The sequence below is a fragment of the Myxocyprinus asiaticus genome, chromosome 16 (genome assembly GCF_019703515.2).
Source record: "Myxocyprinus asiaticus isolate MX2 ecotype Aquarium Trade chromosome 16, UBuf_Myxa_2, whole genome shotgun sequence".
NCBI classification, from domain to species: Eukaryota; Metazoa; Chordata; class Actinopteri; order Cypriniformes; family Catostomidae; genus Myxocyprinus; species Myxocyprinus asiaticus.
This window is the reverse complement of record NC_059359.1, coordinates 27,031,090-27,046,311: the sequence shown is the minus strand read 5'-3', so window position 1 is coordinate 27,046,311 and position 15,222 is coordinate 27,031,090. Positions and strand designations below refer to the sequence as shown.

At 35.6% G+C, this 15,222-nt stretch overlaps 1 protein-coding gene across 1 annotated transcript in view; it reads right to left on the bottom strand.

The window, feature by feature from the left end:
* The window catches only part of LOC127453833 (otoancorin-like), a 32,521-nt gene extending 18,751 nt beyond the window's left edge, over positions 1-13,770 (bottom strand). The window contains exons 1-14 of the mRNA XM_051720546.1: positions 13,683-13,770; positions 11,118-11,205; positions 10,774-10,877; positions 9,952-9,973; positions 9,445-9,484; positions 9,213-9,336; positions 8,766-8,834; positions 8,299-8,489; positions 7,974-8,149; positions 5,118-5,242; positions 4,813-4,955; positions 3,752-3,860; positions 3,183-3,404; positions 2,884-3,045 (exon numbers count right to left, since the gene is read on the bottom strand). Coding sequence (XP_051576506.1) covers positions 2,884-3,045; positions 3,183-3,404; positions 3,752-3,860; positions 4,813-4,955; positions 5,118-5,242; positions 7,974-8,149; positions 8,299-8,489; positions 8,766-8,834; positions 9,213-9,336; positions 9,445-9,484; positions 9,952-9,973; positions 10,774-10,877; positions 11,118-11,175 — 1,545 coding nt within the window. The 5' untranslated portion in view covers positions 11,176-11,205; positions 13,683-13,770. The remainder of the gene's footprint in view (positions 1-2,883; positions 3,046-3,182; positions 3,405-3,751; positions 3,861-4,812; positions 4,956-5,117; positions 5,243-7,973; positions 8,150-8,298; positions 8,490-8,765; positions 8,835-9,212; positions 9,337-9,444; positions 9,485-9,951; positions 9,974-10,773; positions 10,878-11,117; positions 11,206-13,682) is intronic.
* Positions 13,771-15,222: the final 1,452 nt, after the last annotated feature.

Here is a 15,222-nt window from a genome sequence, read left to right as displayed (position 1 = left end):
CGGTAGTTCTGGTACCGAAGAGCAACAGCTTGGACCGGTTCTGTGTTGACTACCGGAAAGTGAACGTGATGTCCAATTTTGACAATGCCGTGAATTGACGAGTTACTCGATCGGTTGGGCGCGACTCAATTTTACTCGACGCTTGACTTAACAAAGGGTTATTAGCACATCCCTTTAACTCCAATATCCTGAGAAAAATGGCTTTTTCTACACTGTTTGGAGTACATCAATTCGTGACGCTTCCATTTGGTTTGTTCGGGGCCCTGGCCATGTTTCAGCACCTCATGGACAAGATCCTCAGACCGCACATGGCATATGCCGCTGCATATCTGGACGATATTATCATTTATAGTAATGATTGGTGGCGGCATATGCAACATCTGAGGGCTGTCCTGAGAGCGCTGTGGCAGGCGGAACTTACGGCCAAGTGCACATTTGGGCGGGTGGAATTTAGGTATCTGAGTTTCCACTTGGGTCATGGGCAGGTGTGTCCACAGGTTAAAAAAACCCAGTGATCGCAGCCTGCCTGGCGCCCAAGACCAAAAAGGAGGTAAGGCAGTTTTTGGGGCTGGCTGGCTACTACCGGAGGTTTGTGCCTAGCTATTCTGATGTCACCAGCCCGCTGACTGACCTTACTAAAATGGGGGCTCCCAATCCAGTCCAGTGGACAGAGTCGTGCCAAGAGGCTTTCCTTAAGATAAAGTTCGCACTGTGTGGGGGGCCGCTTTTACATGCACCTGACTTCTCTCTCCCCTTTATTTTGCAGACTGATGCATCTGACAAAAGTCAGTACCATCGAGAAGGAGTGTCTTGCGATTAAGTGGGCTGTTCTTACCCTCCACTATTACCTGCTGGGGCAGGCCTTCACCCTCTGTTCCGATCACGCTCCTCTGCAGTGGCTCCATTGCATGAAGGATACTAATGCGCGGATAACCCGTTGGTATCTAGCTCTTCAGCCCTTTAAATCTGAGGATGTTGCCCCGGCCTGTGTCGGCGGTGGGGGTATGTGGCATGGGGCTGGTGGTCATGTGTCGGTCTGCGGGAGAGGGAGAGCAGTAAGGCTCGTCACCTGGGTCATAATTATCTCTAACACCTGTCTCTCATTATAGTGATGGCGTAGGGAGACCTGAAAAGGCACGCCAGAGCATCAGAGTGGGGAGAGAGACCAGAGCCTGTTCGTGAAGCTGTTTGTGTGTCTGGCCATCAAGAGCCCTTTTTATTAAGTTTTATTAAGTTAGTAAAGTAATAAAACACTCACCTTTGACTGTTCGCTGTCTTCTGACTCCTCCTTTGCCCAGAACTGCTACACAGAATTACTAAACTGCATGTAATCTTTACATTGGAAATCTGGAACTTTTTTAAATTTGCAATTGTTTACTTCAAAATGCTATGGGAAATCAAACTAAACAATTTAAATAAGACCTTATTTTTATAGGGCTAGTTATAATATTTTGACGGTACCTACAGTATGAGTGGGCCACTTTACTGAGGTGGGACTGTGCTTCCAGTAAAAATGTTTGTGTCTTTTCTAATTATTGTTTTTCTTTCATCAGGATCTTAATCATTTATAGTAGGTCATATCTTGAAATATATAAAGGTAAACAGGGCCAGTTTGTTAGAACAGGAGGAAAACTTTGTCTATAATTTGTCCAAAATTCATGGAGGTCCAGATTTTAAATCCCTTCATTCATTCTACTCCTTCATTCTACAATTTGTATGAATGTTTATCCTGTCATAGTTCTCCCACTGTTTAATTGCCATTGGTAGCCTAATAATAGGGCCATAAGCACAATGGATGGCTCCTCATCATTACTTTAGATATTGGTCAATGTGTCTTTCAAAAGAAAATAAACTAGTATTAGTTATAAAAAAAATAAAAAAATAAAAATAAAATAAAATAAAAAAACACAGCCTAAACACATGTACATAAAATATTTAAAATAATATAAACATTATGTTAAACAGATTCCTCCTAATATATTTAATATGAAACTATAACTTTTCTGTCACTGTGTGACTACAGAATTAACATTTTAGTAAGGGTGATGATGTGCATTTCAAAAAGCCTCATAATTGATATTGATGCATGGTGTTGTCTCCTCTTAAAACTATCAGTGCTGTATATAATGTTGGGGCTGTAGCAGTCTGAGAGGTTTTACTTCAGCGATTTAAATTAGGTGACTCTCTGTAGAATTCATATGAAGTGCATTTGTTTTATGCTGTCCACACCGAAATGTCAAATGTGTGTTGAGTCTTGTGCTCTGCCCTACCCAAAGATCTGGTTATCCTTTCTCCAGGGCACGCTGATGTGCATTGCGGTGATTAATTTGCTTTGGCGGGCTGATTTAAGTCTCGGGCTGATGGAAAAATCCAAATGGAAGATTTGCTTATTTATATGATACTGAATTACATTTTGTAGTTATTTGGCATGAGATTTACTTGGGTAGAGTGAGAGCGTGAGACAGAGCCGGCAAGCGCGTGTGTCTCACGCCAAATATGTGAGAGTTGGCAAACCTGAGCTTATGAGTTAAGGCACTGCGCTGCGCTTAACACTTGTGCGATTAAGTCATGATTAAAATGATTAAAATGGACTACTTTTAAAATACTTTTATGGTGCTTTTGCATCCTTTTTTTAATCTTGAAAGCCTCCATCTCCATTCATTGTAAATGCATGGCCAATAAAATCCACCAGTACATGCTTCCAAATTTCTCCTTTTGTTTTTCACAGAAAAAAGAAAGTGATATAGGTTTGGAAAGGACATGAGGGTGAGTAGAAATTACAACATTTTAATTTTTGGGTGAACTACTTTAATGTCCATTACTGTTATCTTTTTTGTGGACATATGACTTCATCTCTTTTTAAATAAAATTATTTACTCTTACCGCTTCCACTAGTGCTTTTTTCTGTAGAGAGGACATCTTCTCACTCATAGTTTCCAGGGCTTGATTTCCCAGCAGACCTTCTGCTTTCACCTTCTTGAGAAGGTCACTACCCACCCCTCTCACCATTGAGCCCAAAGACAACAGCTTCTCACCAGTTATATTCTATAGAATGAGTGCATGAGGTAAAACAAGAATTGAAAATCAGTTAATATAGCCAGACAACATTAACATTAAAACTACCAGTCAAATTAAGGAAAGGATGCTATGAAAGCTAAAATGCAGACTGCAGAAGAGGAAACCTTAGCTTCTTCCAAGAGTTTCTTTGCCAGAGTTTTTGCTTGAGCCGGGTTCCATTTGGCTTGACTCAAACTGGTGAGGGAGTTGTTCAGGTCCTTGGCAGTGAAGCGGGATAACTTGGAAAGAGGAAGAACAGACACAGCAGAGCCCAGAGACTGCAACATCTCTTGAGTAGGAGAACTTTCATTATTATCCAGTATCTTCTGTACTAACTGTCTCTTCACCTGAGACAAAACAGATGAGGGAGTGTAAAGGTAGAAATGTCAGAATTAAAAACAATCGATAAATAAAAGGAATAGTTCACCCTTAAAGTATGTTCCAAACACAAATGACTTTCTTCCTTCCATGGAACACAAAAGGAGATGTTAGGCAGCATGATAACATTTACATTTATTATATGGAAAAAAGATAGAATGAAAGTGAATGGTGACTGAGACTAACATGCTGCCTAACATCTCCTTTTGTGTTCCATGGAAGAAAGACATAAAGGTTTGGAACAGCATGAGGGTGAGTACATGATGACAAAAATGTCATATCTCTCTCAACTTTCTCTTAAAAAGGTCATTCTGACCTTGTCTATTTCAGAGTTGTCACAGATGTGAAGCTGAGACAGGAGTTTTTTACTAAGAGTCACATTCAAAGGCTGTGCATCATCATAGAAACAGGCCAGAGATCCCAGTCTGAGTACACAGAAAGAAGTTAAAACAGAGGTGAACGAGTGTTGTAAAATGTTTAACAGACATAATAGTTGAATTAAAGGGATAGTACACCCAAAAATTAACATTTCAACATAATTTACTTTCATGACATCCCAGATGTGTATGACTTTCTTTCTTCTGCAGAACACAAACTAAGATTTTTAAAAGAATATTTGAGCTTTTAAGGTCCGTACAATGCAAGTGAATGGTGACCAAAACTTTGAAGCTCCAAGAATCACATAAAGGCAGCATAAAAGTAATCATTACGTCTCCATTGGTTGAATATATGTCTTCTTTAGTAATGCAATCACTTTGGGTGAGAAACATATCAATTTTAATCCTTTTTTTTACTACAAATCTCCACTTTCACTTTCAGAATGTGAAAGAATGTAAAAGTGAAAGTGGAGATCCATCTTCTAAAGCCGCTTATCCTATATAGGGTCGCGGGTAGTGCTTGAGCCTATCCCAGCTGTCTCGGGCCGAAGGCAGGAAAACACCCTGGACAGGTGGCCAGTTCATCACAGGAAAGATATATAGTAAACAAGGACATAATTATGGATCTTTTTCTCACCAATACTTATCATATTGTTTCTGAAGACATGGATTTAACCACTGGAGTATAATGGATAACTTTTATGCTGCTTTTATGTGATTTTTGAGCTTGAAAGGTTTGGCCACCATACAATTGCATTGAATGGACCTTGAGAGCTGAAATATTCTTTTAAAAATCTTCGTTCTTGTTCTGTAGAGGAAAAAAGTAATACACATCTGGGATGGCATGAGGGTGAGTAAATTATTATTTTTGGGTGAACTATCCCTTTAAGGATGATCAGATTTCATCATCTGATGTTAACCTGAAAATGATTTATGAAAGACATCCTCATGAAAACACATACATGCACACAAAAAACACACTAATGATTGTGAACTAAACCTGTCCATGTTTTGGGTGAAATTATCACCACTGGAACACTCTTGTTTCAAGCGTTGAAAAAGTGTTCGGCCCAGGGCAGGCTGCATTCCACCAACGTTATGAAATGATGGAGAGAAATCAGGGGTCCTAAAAAACTCACACAGCTGAGAAAGAGAGAGAGATTAGTGAATAAATATGCTGCATTATGTAATATTTAAAATATGTTAGTATGGTATGGTTTGGAGTGGTTCTCAGATGCAAAGACCTTGGAACACTACACATCAGTGTCAAGGTATTGGTTTGCATATCATATCACAGAAACGTACCTCTTCTTTAGGGATGGTCTTCACATCCTCTAAAGGCAGTCGGGACAAGAAAGGTCCCATCATTGTCAACACTTTAGCTTTCAGCCAAGGCATTCTGGGAGGACATTTTTGGAATGGTACTGAAGCTAAAAAATAAAAATTAAAAATAAAAATAAGAGAGACAGAGAGAGAGAGAGAGAGAGAGAGAGAGAGAGAGAGAGAGAGAGAGAGAGAGAGAGAGAGAGAGATAAAGACATGGTGAGAATATAGAACTAGAAAAGCAAAGTTTGTAATAAACACTTTGAATGTTTGCTTGACAAAGCCTTCTCTATAATACGATATACTGAAGTTGTAGGCTGTATGTAGGTTGAATACTTTTATGCAGCAGAGTTTGGTGGATGTAACTTAATAGCTCTCTAAAACAGGGGGTTTCAAACTGTGGTCCACAGACCCCAGTTGGAATAATAATAAGTTTAATTACAATATCAATATGTTAGCTTTGTCATACCAACATAGAGAAGGAAGGCAGGTTAGTTACACATGCAACGGAGGTACTAAGTTAGAGCAGGTACAGTACTGTTAACAGCACCAGAAAGGCTTAAACACACATGTAGACACACATATAAACCCTCACGGGTAGCCGAAACAGAGACACATTTGGGACAAGTTCGGAGAGGACGGCGACCCAAACACACGTAAGACCAATGAATAGACACAATCTATTCATCTGGTGCTCCTCTTCACACTGTTTTTAAAAATGTAACTCACAGTCATTATATTTCTTGTTTTCGTTGATCAATTCTTCATTAACATCCATTTTCCCCTCCTTTCCCATTACCCCCTGCTCTTTGTTTTTATCCACTTTTGCCAGTTTTTCTGTACTTGGGTTCACTCCTTCTTCACCCTGTACTTTTTGAGGACTTGCTTCATTGGTTGGTCTTTTCTTTCTCTCTTTATCATTGTTTTTTTTTTCCAGATCTTTACTCTGCATCTTCTTAACAGACATGTTCTGCTCTGGATTAACCAGTAGACCAATTAATGATCAAACAACATCAAAGAAATTGTGCATGTAATGTGCACAGGGTTTTTCACAATATGAGACTTTGTACATAATACTGACTTACTGTATGGCAGTGTGAAAAAAGATTTGAAAACAAAGAGTAATAAAACATGTTAAAACACTATGAAAGGTTCATGACTGCATACGTGAATATATCCCAAATCACAGAAATTGGCCAGGGCATCATGATGAATAATTGGCATAAATAAATAAACAAATAAATAATATAGTATTGCGAATAATAAGCTAATAAATAAGGAAGAATGTGCAGTCACCTGGTCATTGCTGCAAAATAAACCCCAAAAAGATCTAAAGTCTCTTACGTCAGATACATTTTATTTTAATAAAACTAATTAGGTGGAAAAAGATTAAAAGAAATACTACAGTGAATAAAAAATACTGTCATTAAATTATGTTTAGACTCCCAGTCATAAGATATTTGGTTTTGAAGAATAATATGATATATGATATGATATATGATATGATATTTTATAGAACATTTAATTGCAGTCATCTGATTTGATTTGAAGCAGTGTTCCAAGAGTGTTAATAGTTCTTATAAGGGCAATCCAGACAGCATGTTAGTCTGTGTTATCCTGCTTTTGCAGCTAGACCATATTGTGTCTACAATGTAAGTTACTCGAAAATTACTTCTTGTCTTGTAAAACTGATGGTAACACTTTACAATAAGGTTCCATTCATTAACATGTTAACATGAACTAACAATGAACAATGCTTCTACAGCATTTATTAATCTCGGTTTATGTTAATTTCAACATATAGTAATACATTTTTTAAATCCAAAGTTGTGTTTGTTAACATTAATTAATGCACTATGAACTAACAACCTAACAACGAACATTTTTATTTTTATTATCTAAGATTAACAAAGATTAATAAATGATGAAACAAAATATTGCTTGTTCATGAGACCTAATGCATTAAAATGAATATTCCTGGTTCAATATAAGTTAAGCTCAATTGACAGCATTTGTGTCATAATATTGATTACCACAAAAGATCATTTTGACTCATCCATCCTTTTCTTTAAAAAAAAAGCAAAGATTTAGGTCACAGTGAGGCACTTACAATGGAAGTGAATGGGGCCAATTTTTGGAGGGTTTAAACACAGAAGTGTGAAGCTTCTAATTTTTATTAAAAAAAAAAACACTTACATGAATTATTTTGTTAAAACTCATGTATTATTTGTGCTGTAAAGTTGTAAAATCATCATCTTTACAGACATTTGAGGGTTTTAGGGTTTGTTGACATTACATCTTCATGGCAACAAAGTTGTAAAATTGGTAATAACTTTACACAGAAAAGGTTAGTAAGCAATTGTATCACTCTAAAATCATGTTACCATGCGTATTGTTTATGTCTTGTGGCTATACTTTTGAAACAGTGAGTATTTTAACATTTACATATTAGCCCCATTCACTTCCATTGTAAGTGCCTCACTGTAACCCTGATTTTTGCTTTTTTTAAAGAAAAGGAGGGAAAGTCAAAAATGGATTTTTGTGGTAATCAATATTATGCTACAAATGCTGTTGATTGAGCTTAACTTGTATTGAACCCGGAATATTCCTTCAGCTAATGTTAACAAATGGAACCATTTTGTAAAGTGTTACCAAACTGTTACGGTATATAAAAGAATCACATTATTACATTATTTAATATGTAGCTAACATTTCTATTTCTATTATTATGTTATATTATATAAATTGTATATTAGAAGTGCTTTAACATATAACCACATTCAAACCTGGTTCAGATCTGTTTGGGTGATAAAAGTCTATTGGCTGCTAAGAACTTACGGATGGTGGGCTTGCCACTCTGAGCACTGGAAAACTTAGGAGGCTGAGCACTGGAAACAGGTGGTTTTAGAAGGCAGGCAAATTCATTCTCTGCAACTCTCTCTCTGACCCACCCTATAATTGCATTCCTCTGTTCCTCAGAGAGAATGTTGAACACCTCACTAAACATCTTCATCCTGGAGCATAACGAGGGAGTAAGGACAAAACAAGCAAGCAAACAAACAAACAAACAAACATTTACATGAAACATAAAGAATCAGGAAAACGTACTTTGAAACATGGAAAAATAGTGTAAAGTAAACTACTGAGTAAACAATAAACTCACATTTCAGCTAGGTGAGAGATCTGAGATATCGGTGGCAGTGAGAATTTAGATGGAGGCATTGTTTCTAGGAAGGGTTTAGCTGCCCATATCAGCTTCATGAGATCTTCTTTTACAAGGTCTGTTCCATTTTGCATGATGGCTATCCAGGAAAGAGGAGCCACGAATGCCTGCATGAAACAACGATGGCTGTCCTGATTGCGTGTGCATGTAAAAAGAAAAGGAGTAAGAGAATCAGAAAGAGAGACAGAGAGCAGTTTATATGTTAATGTACTGTAAACTACAGCATTTCTACAAACCTTTGAACATACCGTTCATATATACTATTAACCTGGCATCAAAAAGAGTCTGTTTTTAGATGAGGCATTAAGCACAACATAAGAGTTACCTAACTCTGAACACTTTATTCAGGTAAAAATAAGTATTGTTAGGCATATTCTATTTGTTTTTTCTGTTAGCCTGGCACTAACCGAAATATCCCTTGTGAGCTCGATCAAATGGCCCATGTTGGTGCAGTTCCACATCTTCTCTGTAATGTTCTAAATTTGTGGTATATTTCCCAACAGAGGAAGAACATAAAAGAAAGGCAGAAAAAGAATTAGGATATTTGGGAGTTCTGTGCCAGTATCTTCCAGTGAATCACTGTGATACATTTGTATTTGCTTAAAAATGCATAAGGGGAGAGAATCCTTCTTTTGTGGATGTTCTACATTGGTGAGGTAAAATAATTTAATAAAAGCCTATACCATGTCTTTATTCACTTCTTAAATTGCTAAATTTGTATTGTAGGGTTAGGATTAGGCTTTTGGAAATACTGGAAATATTGTTGGGTCAATATAAAAGCAATAGAAATCAATGAAAAGTCATCATATTGATAGTGATACCAACATGTGTGTGTTTTAGAGAGAGAGACTTACCCAGATTGGGTTCTGCTCATCTGCTGTTTCATTGGAATACAGGGTGGAGCGAGAGAGGAAAGGTTGGGGGATTGAAGAAAGAAGCTCAGGAATAACAGAGATAGGGTTCTCCATCATATAAGTGCTAGGGAAAAAAATAGTTAAAGTTTTCCATATAATGAAATGTGATCATTATTCAAAAATACACCTCACATATAGTTGCTCCTATAACATTAGTTTAAAAGCTCTCTACCTGTTCAGTGAATTGTCCATTACAACAGGCACTTGGTAACCTGAGACAATACAACCACATCAGTCAACAAAAGACACAATACAAGGCTGAGAAACACAAACACTCTCTCATTTAGTCTTTTCTTCTATGCTCATTGTGAATGAGAACAAAGGGAAAAGAAGACTTACGATGGTTCTAAATATATGAGAAAGCATTGGATAAACTACACAGTAAATATAATCTGACATAAAATTATCAGATTAGATTTCAGATGGCAAAAAAAGTCAAGAGGACTAATCAGTTTTGTTTAGGATGCTGAATGCTTGATTGAAACATGATTCTTTCCAGGTGTATATCCAAATCTATCCTGCATTGTTTCCATGGATACTTGCATTTGCATGTGACTTATGTAATATAGCTCTCTCCTGGATTTAGTGGAAAATTAGACATACTATATACCATGCCTGTGTCATGCCAAATGTGTGCCAGTTGTGGCCCTTAGTAGCCTTATATGTTCAGTCATTTTACCTTTCTTGGAGCATGTGATCATCTTTTAGAGAGAAAAAAAGAGATGCTTTTATTAATGTTATTTGTCATACTGAATAATACCCTTACAAAGACACACACACACACACACATACACACACACATATGTCGGTGCGGCTATCCTTATGAGGACTCTCCATAGACATAATGAATTTTATACTGTACGAACTATAGATTCTATCCCCTAATCCTAACCCCAACCCCAACCCTACCCCTAAACCTAACCCTCACAAAAAACGTTCTGCATTTTTACATTTTCAAAAAACCCATTGTTTAGTATGTTTTTTAAGCTATTTAAATTATGGGGTACTAGAAATGTCCTTATAAACCACATTTTTAGCATAATACCCTCATAATTATCAGTTTGTAACCTAAAAAACACACAAACGTAACATCAACTAACAATAAATAATACTTTTCAGCACATTAATCTTGTTTAATGTTAATTTCAACATATACTAACACATTTTTAACAATAAAAGTTACATTAACATTAGTTAATGCATTTTGAACTAACAAGAATTACAATGAACAACTGTAGATTTATAAATGAACATTATCCATGATTGATAAATGTTGTAAAAAGATATTGTTAATTGTTAGTTTATGATACCAGTGCATTTACTAATGTTAACAAAGAAAACCTTCAAAAGCGCTACAGAATAATAATAATAATAAAAAAAGATACAGTAATGATGACTGTTTTCAGCTTGAATTTGTATCATACTCATTATACTCTGACTATAATGAAATGTCACTAAAAATTTCAGTCGAAGATTTAACCAACGATTGGTGTTAAATTACCAGTTTCCTGGCCATTTCCTTGAAGTCTGGGGTCAGTCTCGGAAAGCTTATTGTTGATTGCTTACAGTCTGGCATCCCTGATGCCATCATACCCTGAGACATTGCTGTAAAGGATAAGAACACAGTACATACAGAACATTAAAAATGAAATCAGTGCACCTGAAGTTTAAAGTTTTTGTTCTTAGTTGTACTCCCACAAGCTGACAAAACCTTTTTACTGAAGTTAGAAGATATGAAATAGTGAAATGTAATAGTGTAATACTATCTATCTTCTTTAAAGGTAGTTTATAGTTAGAATTAAAGCAATGTTGTCTTTTTTTGCACCAAAGATGAGACCAGTTTACCTGTAGCCCACTGGGCAAGAAGTGACAGGATTAAAATCCTGCTGTATAAAGACAACATGTTGCCCCCTCTTCCTCTCCAGATGAGGCTCTATGGAGATACAAAATGGATTTAGAAGGTTGTGATGAATCTCATTGCAATGCTGTACTGTAAATGTTTAAGAACACTGAAAACCCCATTTTCATCAAACACTGATTTGAATGTTGGGGTTGGGGAAGGGGTTATGTTTATGTCTATGGCGGTTTTATGGCCCTAATGAATACACAGTGTTGGAAAGTAATGGATCACATGTAATCTGGATTACATTATCAGATTACAAAATCAAGTACCTGTATTTGTAATGAGAAAATATTACATATTAAAATGTGCATCATCAGATTACAGTTTTGATAGTTTTGATGTTCTATTGAAAGTATGAGTGGCAGTGTTTCAAATGAACTCACATCCACCTGTCAATAATTATACATTCTTCTGTAAAAATGCATGTTGCAAAAAAACATTTTAGAGGAGTTGGTCACTTGAAACGTTGTGCTTTTGCACCATGCAAATGAACTTCTGTTTCAGGATGGCCAAAAAAATAAAATAAAAATAAAGCATCTGTCATTGGTTAGGGCCACTCCTACTCAATTATAAGGGGGCTCAGATCTTACATCTCTGCGTTATATCTACATACATACACTCGTTATTGATTTCAAAGCTGGATAAAATAAAAAATAAAAAAAAACAGTCCCATCCCTATTACTAAATAGCAACGATTCTCTTTAAATTAAAAATAAATGCATGTTACCATTGTCTTCCATTTTGGGTAACATAATGTTTTTCCATTTGTTCTCAGTGAATGACAAGAAAGTTGCTGTTTTATTTTATGTTTACCAATGTTTAATGAAAAGAGTGTTAACTGTTAATTGGTATATTTAGCAAAACATGCAATGAGTAATCCAACAGAATCATTAGATTACCAAAAAGTTATTGATTACAATTTTAGTGTAAGGGATTATATGTCAGAAGTCATCTACCCAACACTCTGAATATGTAAGGACATAAGTAATTATATTATATAGTGTACACATGTACATATCTAGGTATCAGTGGCTGCTTTGTATCTGTAATGGGGTTATCCGAAACCCTCAGGTGAATCACATGTGGACAGTCCAGACATATCTGATTACATGCAAAACAGTTCCATTTAATGTCATTGGTTTGCATAGTGCAAAAAAACTGAATAATATTAAAACATGGCAGTTCTAAAATTGTATAGTAAATACTGTTAATGCTCAAATGTTTAGTTCAAGATTTTATAAAATATAAACTGTCAAAAAATTTTCTTTCAGTAAAATCCAAATTGCTCTTTATTTATTATTTATTTACTGATTAAATTACTTATTTTTATTATTGATACTGAAAATCTCTTTGATACTCTGAAAACTCTAGTAGAAATAGATAAATTATTGTGACAAATAAAATGAAAACAAAAATATTGTCATGACATAATGATGAAAACATTCTTACAGTGTAGACGACAAAATACCTTGAATTTATGGAGAAGAATTAAATGAAAATTAGGTAATGATTATATATTTTCTTCTGCAATAACCAGAAACATACCAGTCCCCTCCTGTTTTTATGTGTGCATGTCCATTTTGTGTTGTTATCATATAAACTTGGATCTTATGTTCCATTGTCACTATGGTTTTTGTGGACATGCCAACCAACTCTCAAATACTGCCTATATAATTTACATCTACCTATGAGGATTTGGGATGACTGCTAGGATACCTGCATGAGATCACTCTCAAAGGAACACAGCTAAAGAAAAACATAGCCTTTTGTTCAGACTCACCATAGCCGTATGACATGGCAAATCATAACAATTTCAGAAATGATTGGGTTTCCTTTGATTTGAATAGCTTATTTGCTTTTGCCCTTGAGTATCATGTTGCTCCACTGCAACAGGATTAACTGAGCATACATTTATGACGCATTTCACTCTAATTATTTTTCTACTTAAAATGAACAATTGAAATGACATCACTTTTCATCACTGTTACATCTACACAACTAATTTTAAGGGTTAGGTCAGGTAGAAATAGCTCTTTGCGGTTTGTAGGTTAGGCCTACTACCTACAATGTATCAAATATTCCCTCTCCCTTGCTTGTTAAACCACATTTAAAACACTGCGAACATTCAAAATCACTTCTTATGTTTATCTTCTCTGTTTATTATTCTGTTTATTTTTCTGTTCATTTATGAGTAGACACATTGTTGTTTTAGGTATGATAACATGCAATGATCTAATACTGAAATAAAAAATAATGAAATATTGAAATAATATTCCTCTTAAAAAAGCCAAAAGCTTTCAGTCATAAAAATAAAATCATTTGTGAACATATTACATGTTGTTACTTTTAACAGTTTTAATTATTAACTATTTCAGTAAAAATGGTTCCCATCAATACTGATATTAAATTCAATCATTATATTTTAAACAAAATTAGCTAGCTTACCAGTACTTTATTAATGACTTCAATTAAAGATTATACATTCAAAAAGTGATCAAGGTACTCACTATTATTTCTCTTCAGATGACTCTGATGAAGAGTATATGCTTCAGATAGCAGACTGTCTGTTGAACAGGTAAACACTGAATTCATTAGAACATGGTTAAGTCCTCTCTAACCCTCCCTCTCTGTAAGTGTCAGACAAAGGAAATGGCATCTGTGTGAAATAGTTTTTGTGGGTGCAGTATTTTTCTTTCATCATCTAGACATTTTTGTTGCAATGGCAAAGTGATTTAAAAGCATGTTTCAGATTCAATACAAGTTAAGCTTAATCGACAGCATTTGTAGAATAATGCTGATAACCACAAAACATAATTTTGATTTATTCCTCGTTTATGTTTAAATATATATATATATACATATATATATATATATATATATATATATATATATATATATATATATATATATATAGTGGTCAAAGTAAGGCACTTACAATAATAAAAAATAATGTGAAATGGTGCCAGTATATGAGCGTTAAAATACATAGGCCATACATGTTAACATGATTTTAGTGTAATAAAATCGATTACTGACATTATCTGTGTAAAATTTTATTCAATACACGAATTACAGGGTTTGTTGTCATGGCAAAGATTTTGGAATATTGTATATATACTATATATACAGTTGAAGAAGTTTACATACACCTTAGCCAAATACATTTAAACTCAGTTTTTCCACAATTCCTGACATTTAATCGTAGAAAACATTCCCTGTCTTAGGTCAGTTAGGATCACTACTTTATTTTAAGAATGTAAAATGTCAAAATAATAGTAGAGAGAATTATTTATTTCAGCTTTTATTTCTTTCATCACATTCCCAGTGGGTCAGAAGTTTACATACACTTTGTAAGTATTTGGTAGCATTGCCTTTAAATTGTTTAACTTGGGTCAAATGTTTTGGGTAGCCTTTCACATGCGTCATACAATAAGTTGCTGGAATTTTGGCCCATTCCTCCAGGCAGAACTGGTGTAACAGAGTCAGGTTTGAAGGCATCCTTGCACTCACACGCTTTTTCAGTTCTACCCACAAATGTTCTATCGGATTGAGGTCAGGGCTTTGTGATGGCCACTCCAATACCTTGACCTTGTTGTTGACATTTTGCCACAACTTTGGAGGTATGCTTGGGGTAATTGTCCAATTGGAAGACCCACAACTCCCTGCCTGATGTCTTGAGATGTTGCTTCAATATATCCACATAATTTTCCTTCTTCATGATGCCATCTATTTTGTGAAGTGCACCAACCCCTCCTGCAGCAAAGCACCCCCAAAGCATGATGCTGCCACCCCCATGCTTCACGGTTGAGATGGTGTTCTTCGGCTTGCAAGCCTCACCCTTTTTCCTCCAAACATAATGATGGTCATTATGGCCAAACATGTCCAAACAGGACATTTCTCCAAAAAGTAAGATCTTTGTCCCCATGTGCACTTGAAAACTGTAGTCTGGCTTTTTTATGGCAGTTTTGGAGCAGTGGCTTCTTCCTTGCTGAGCAGCCTTTCAGGTTATTTCGATATAAGACTTGTTTTACTGTGGATATAAATACT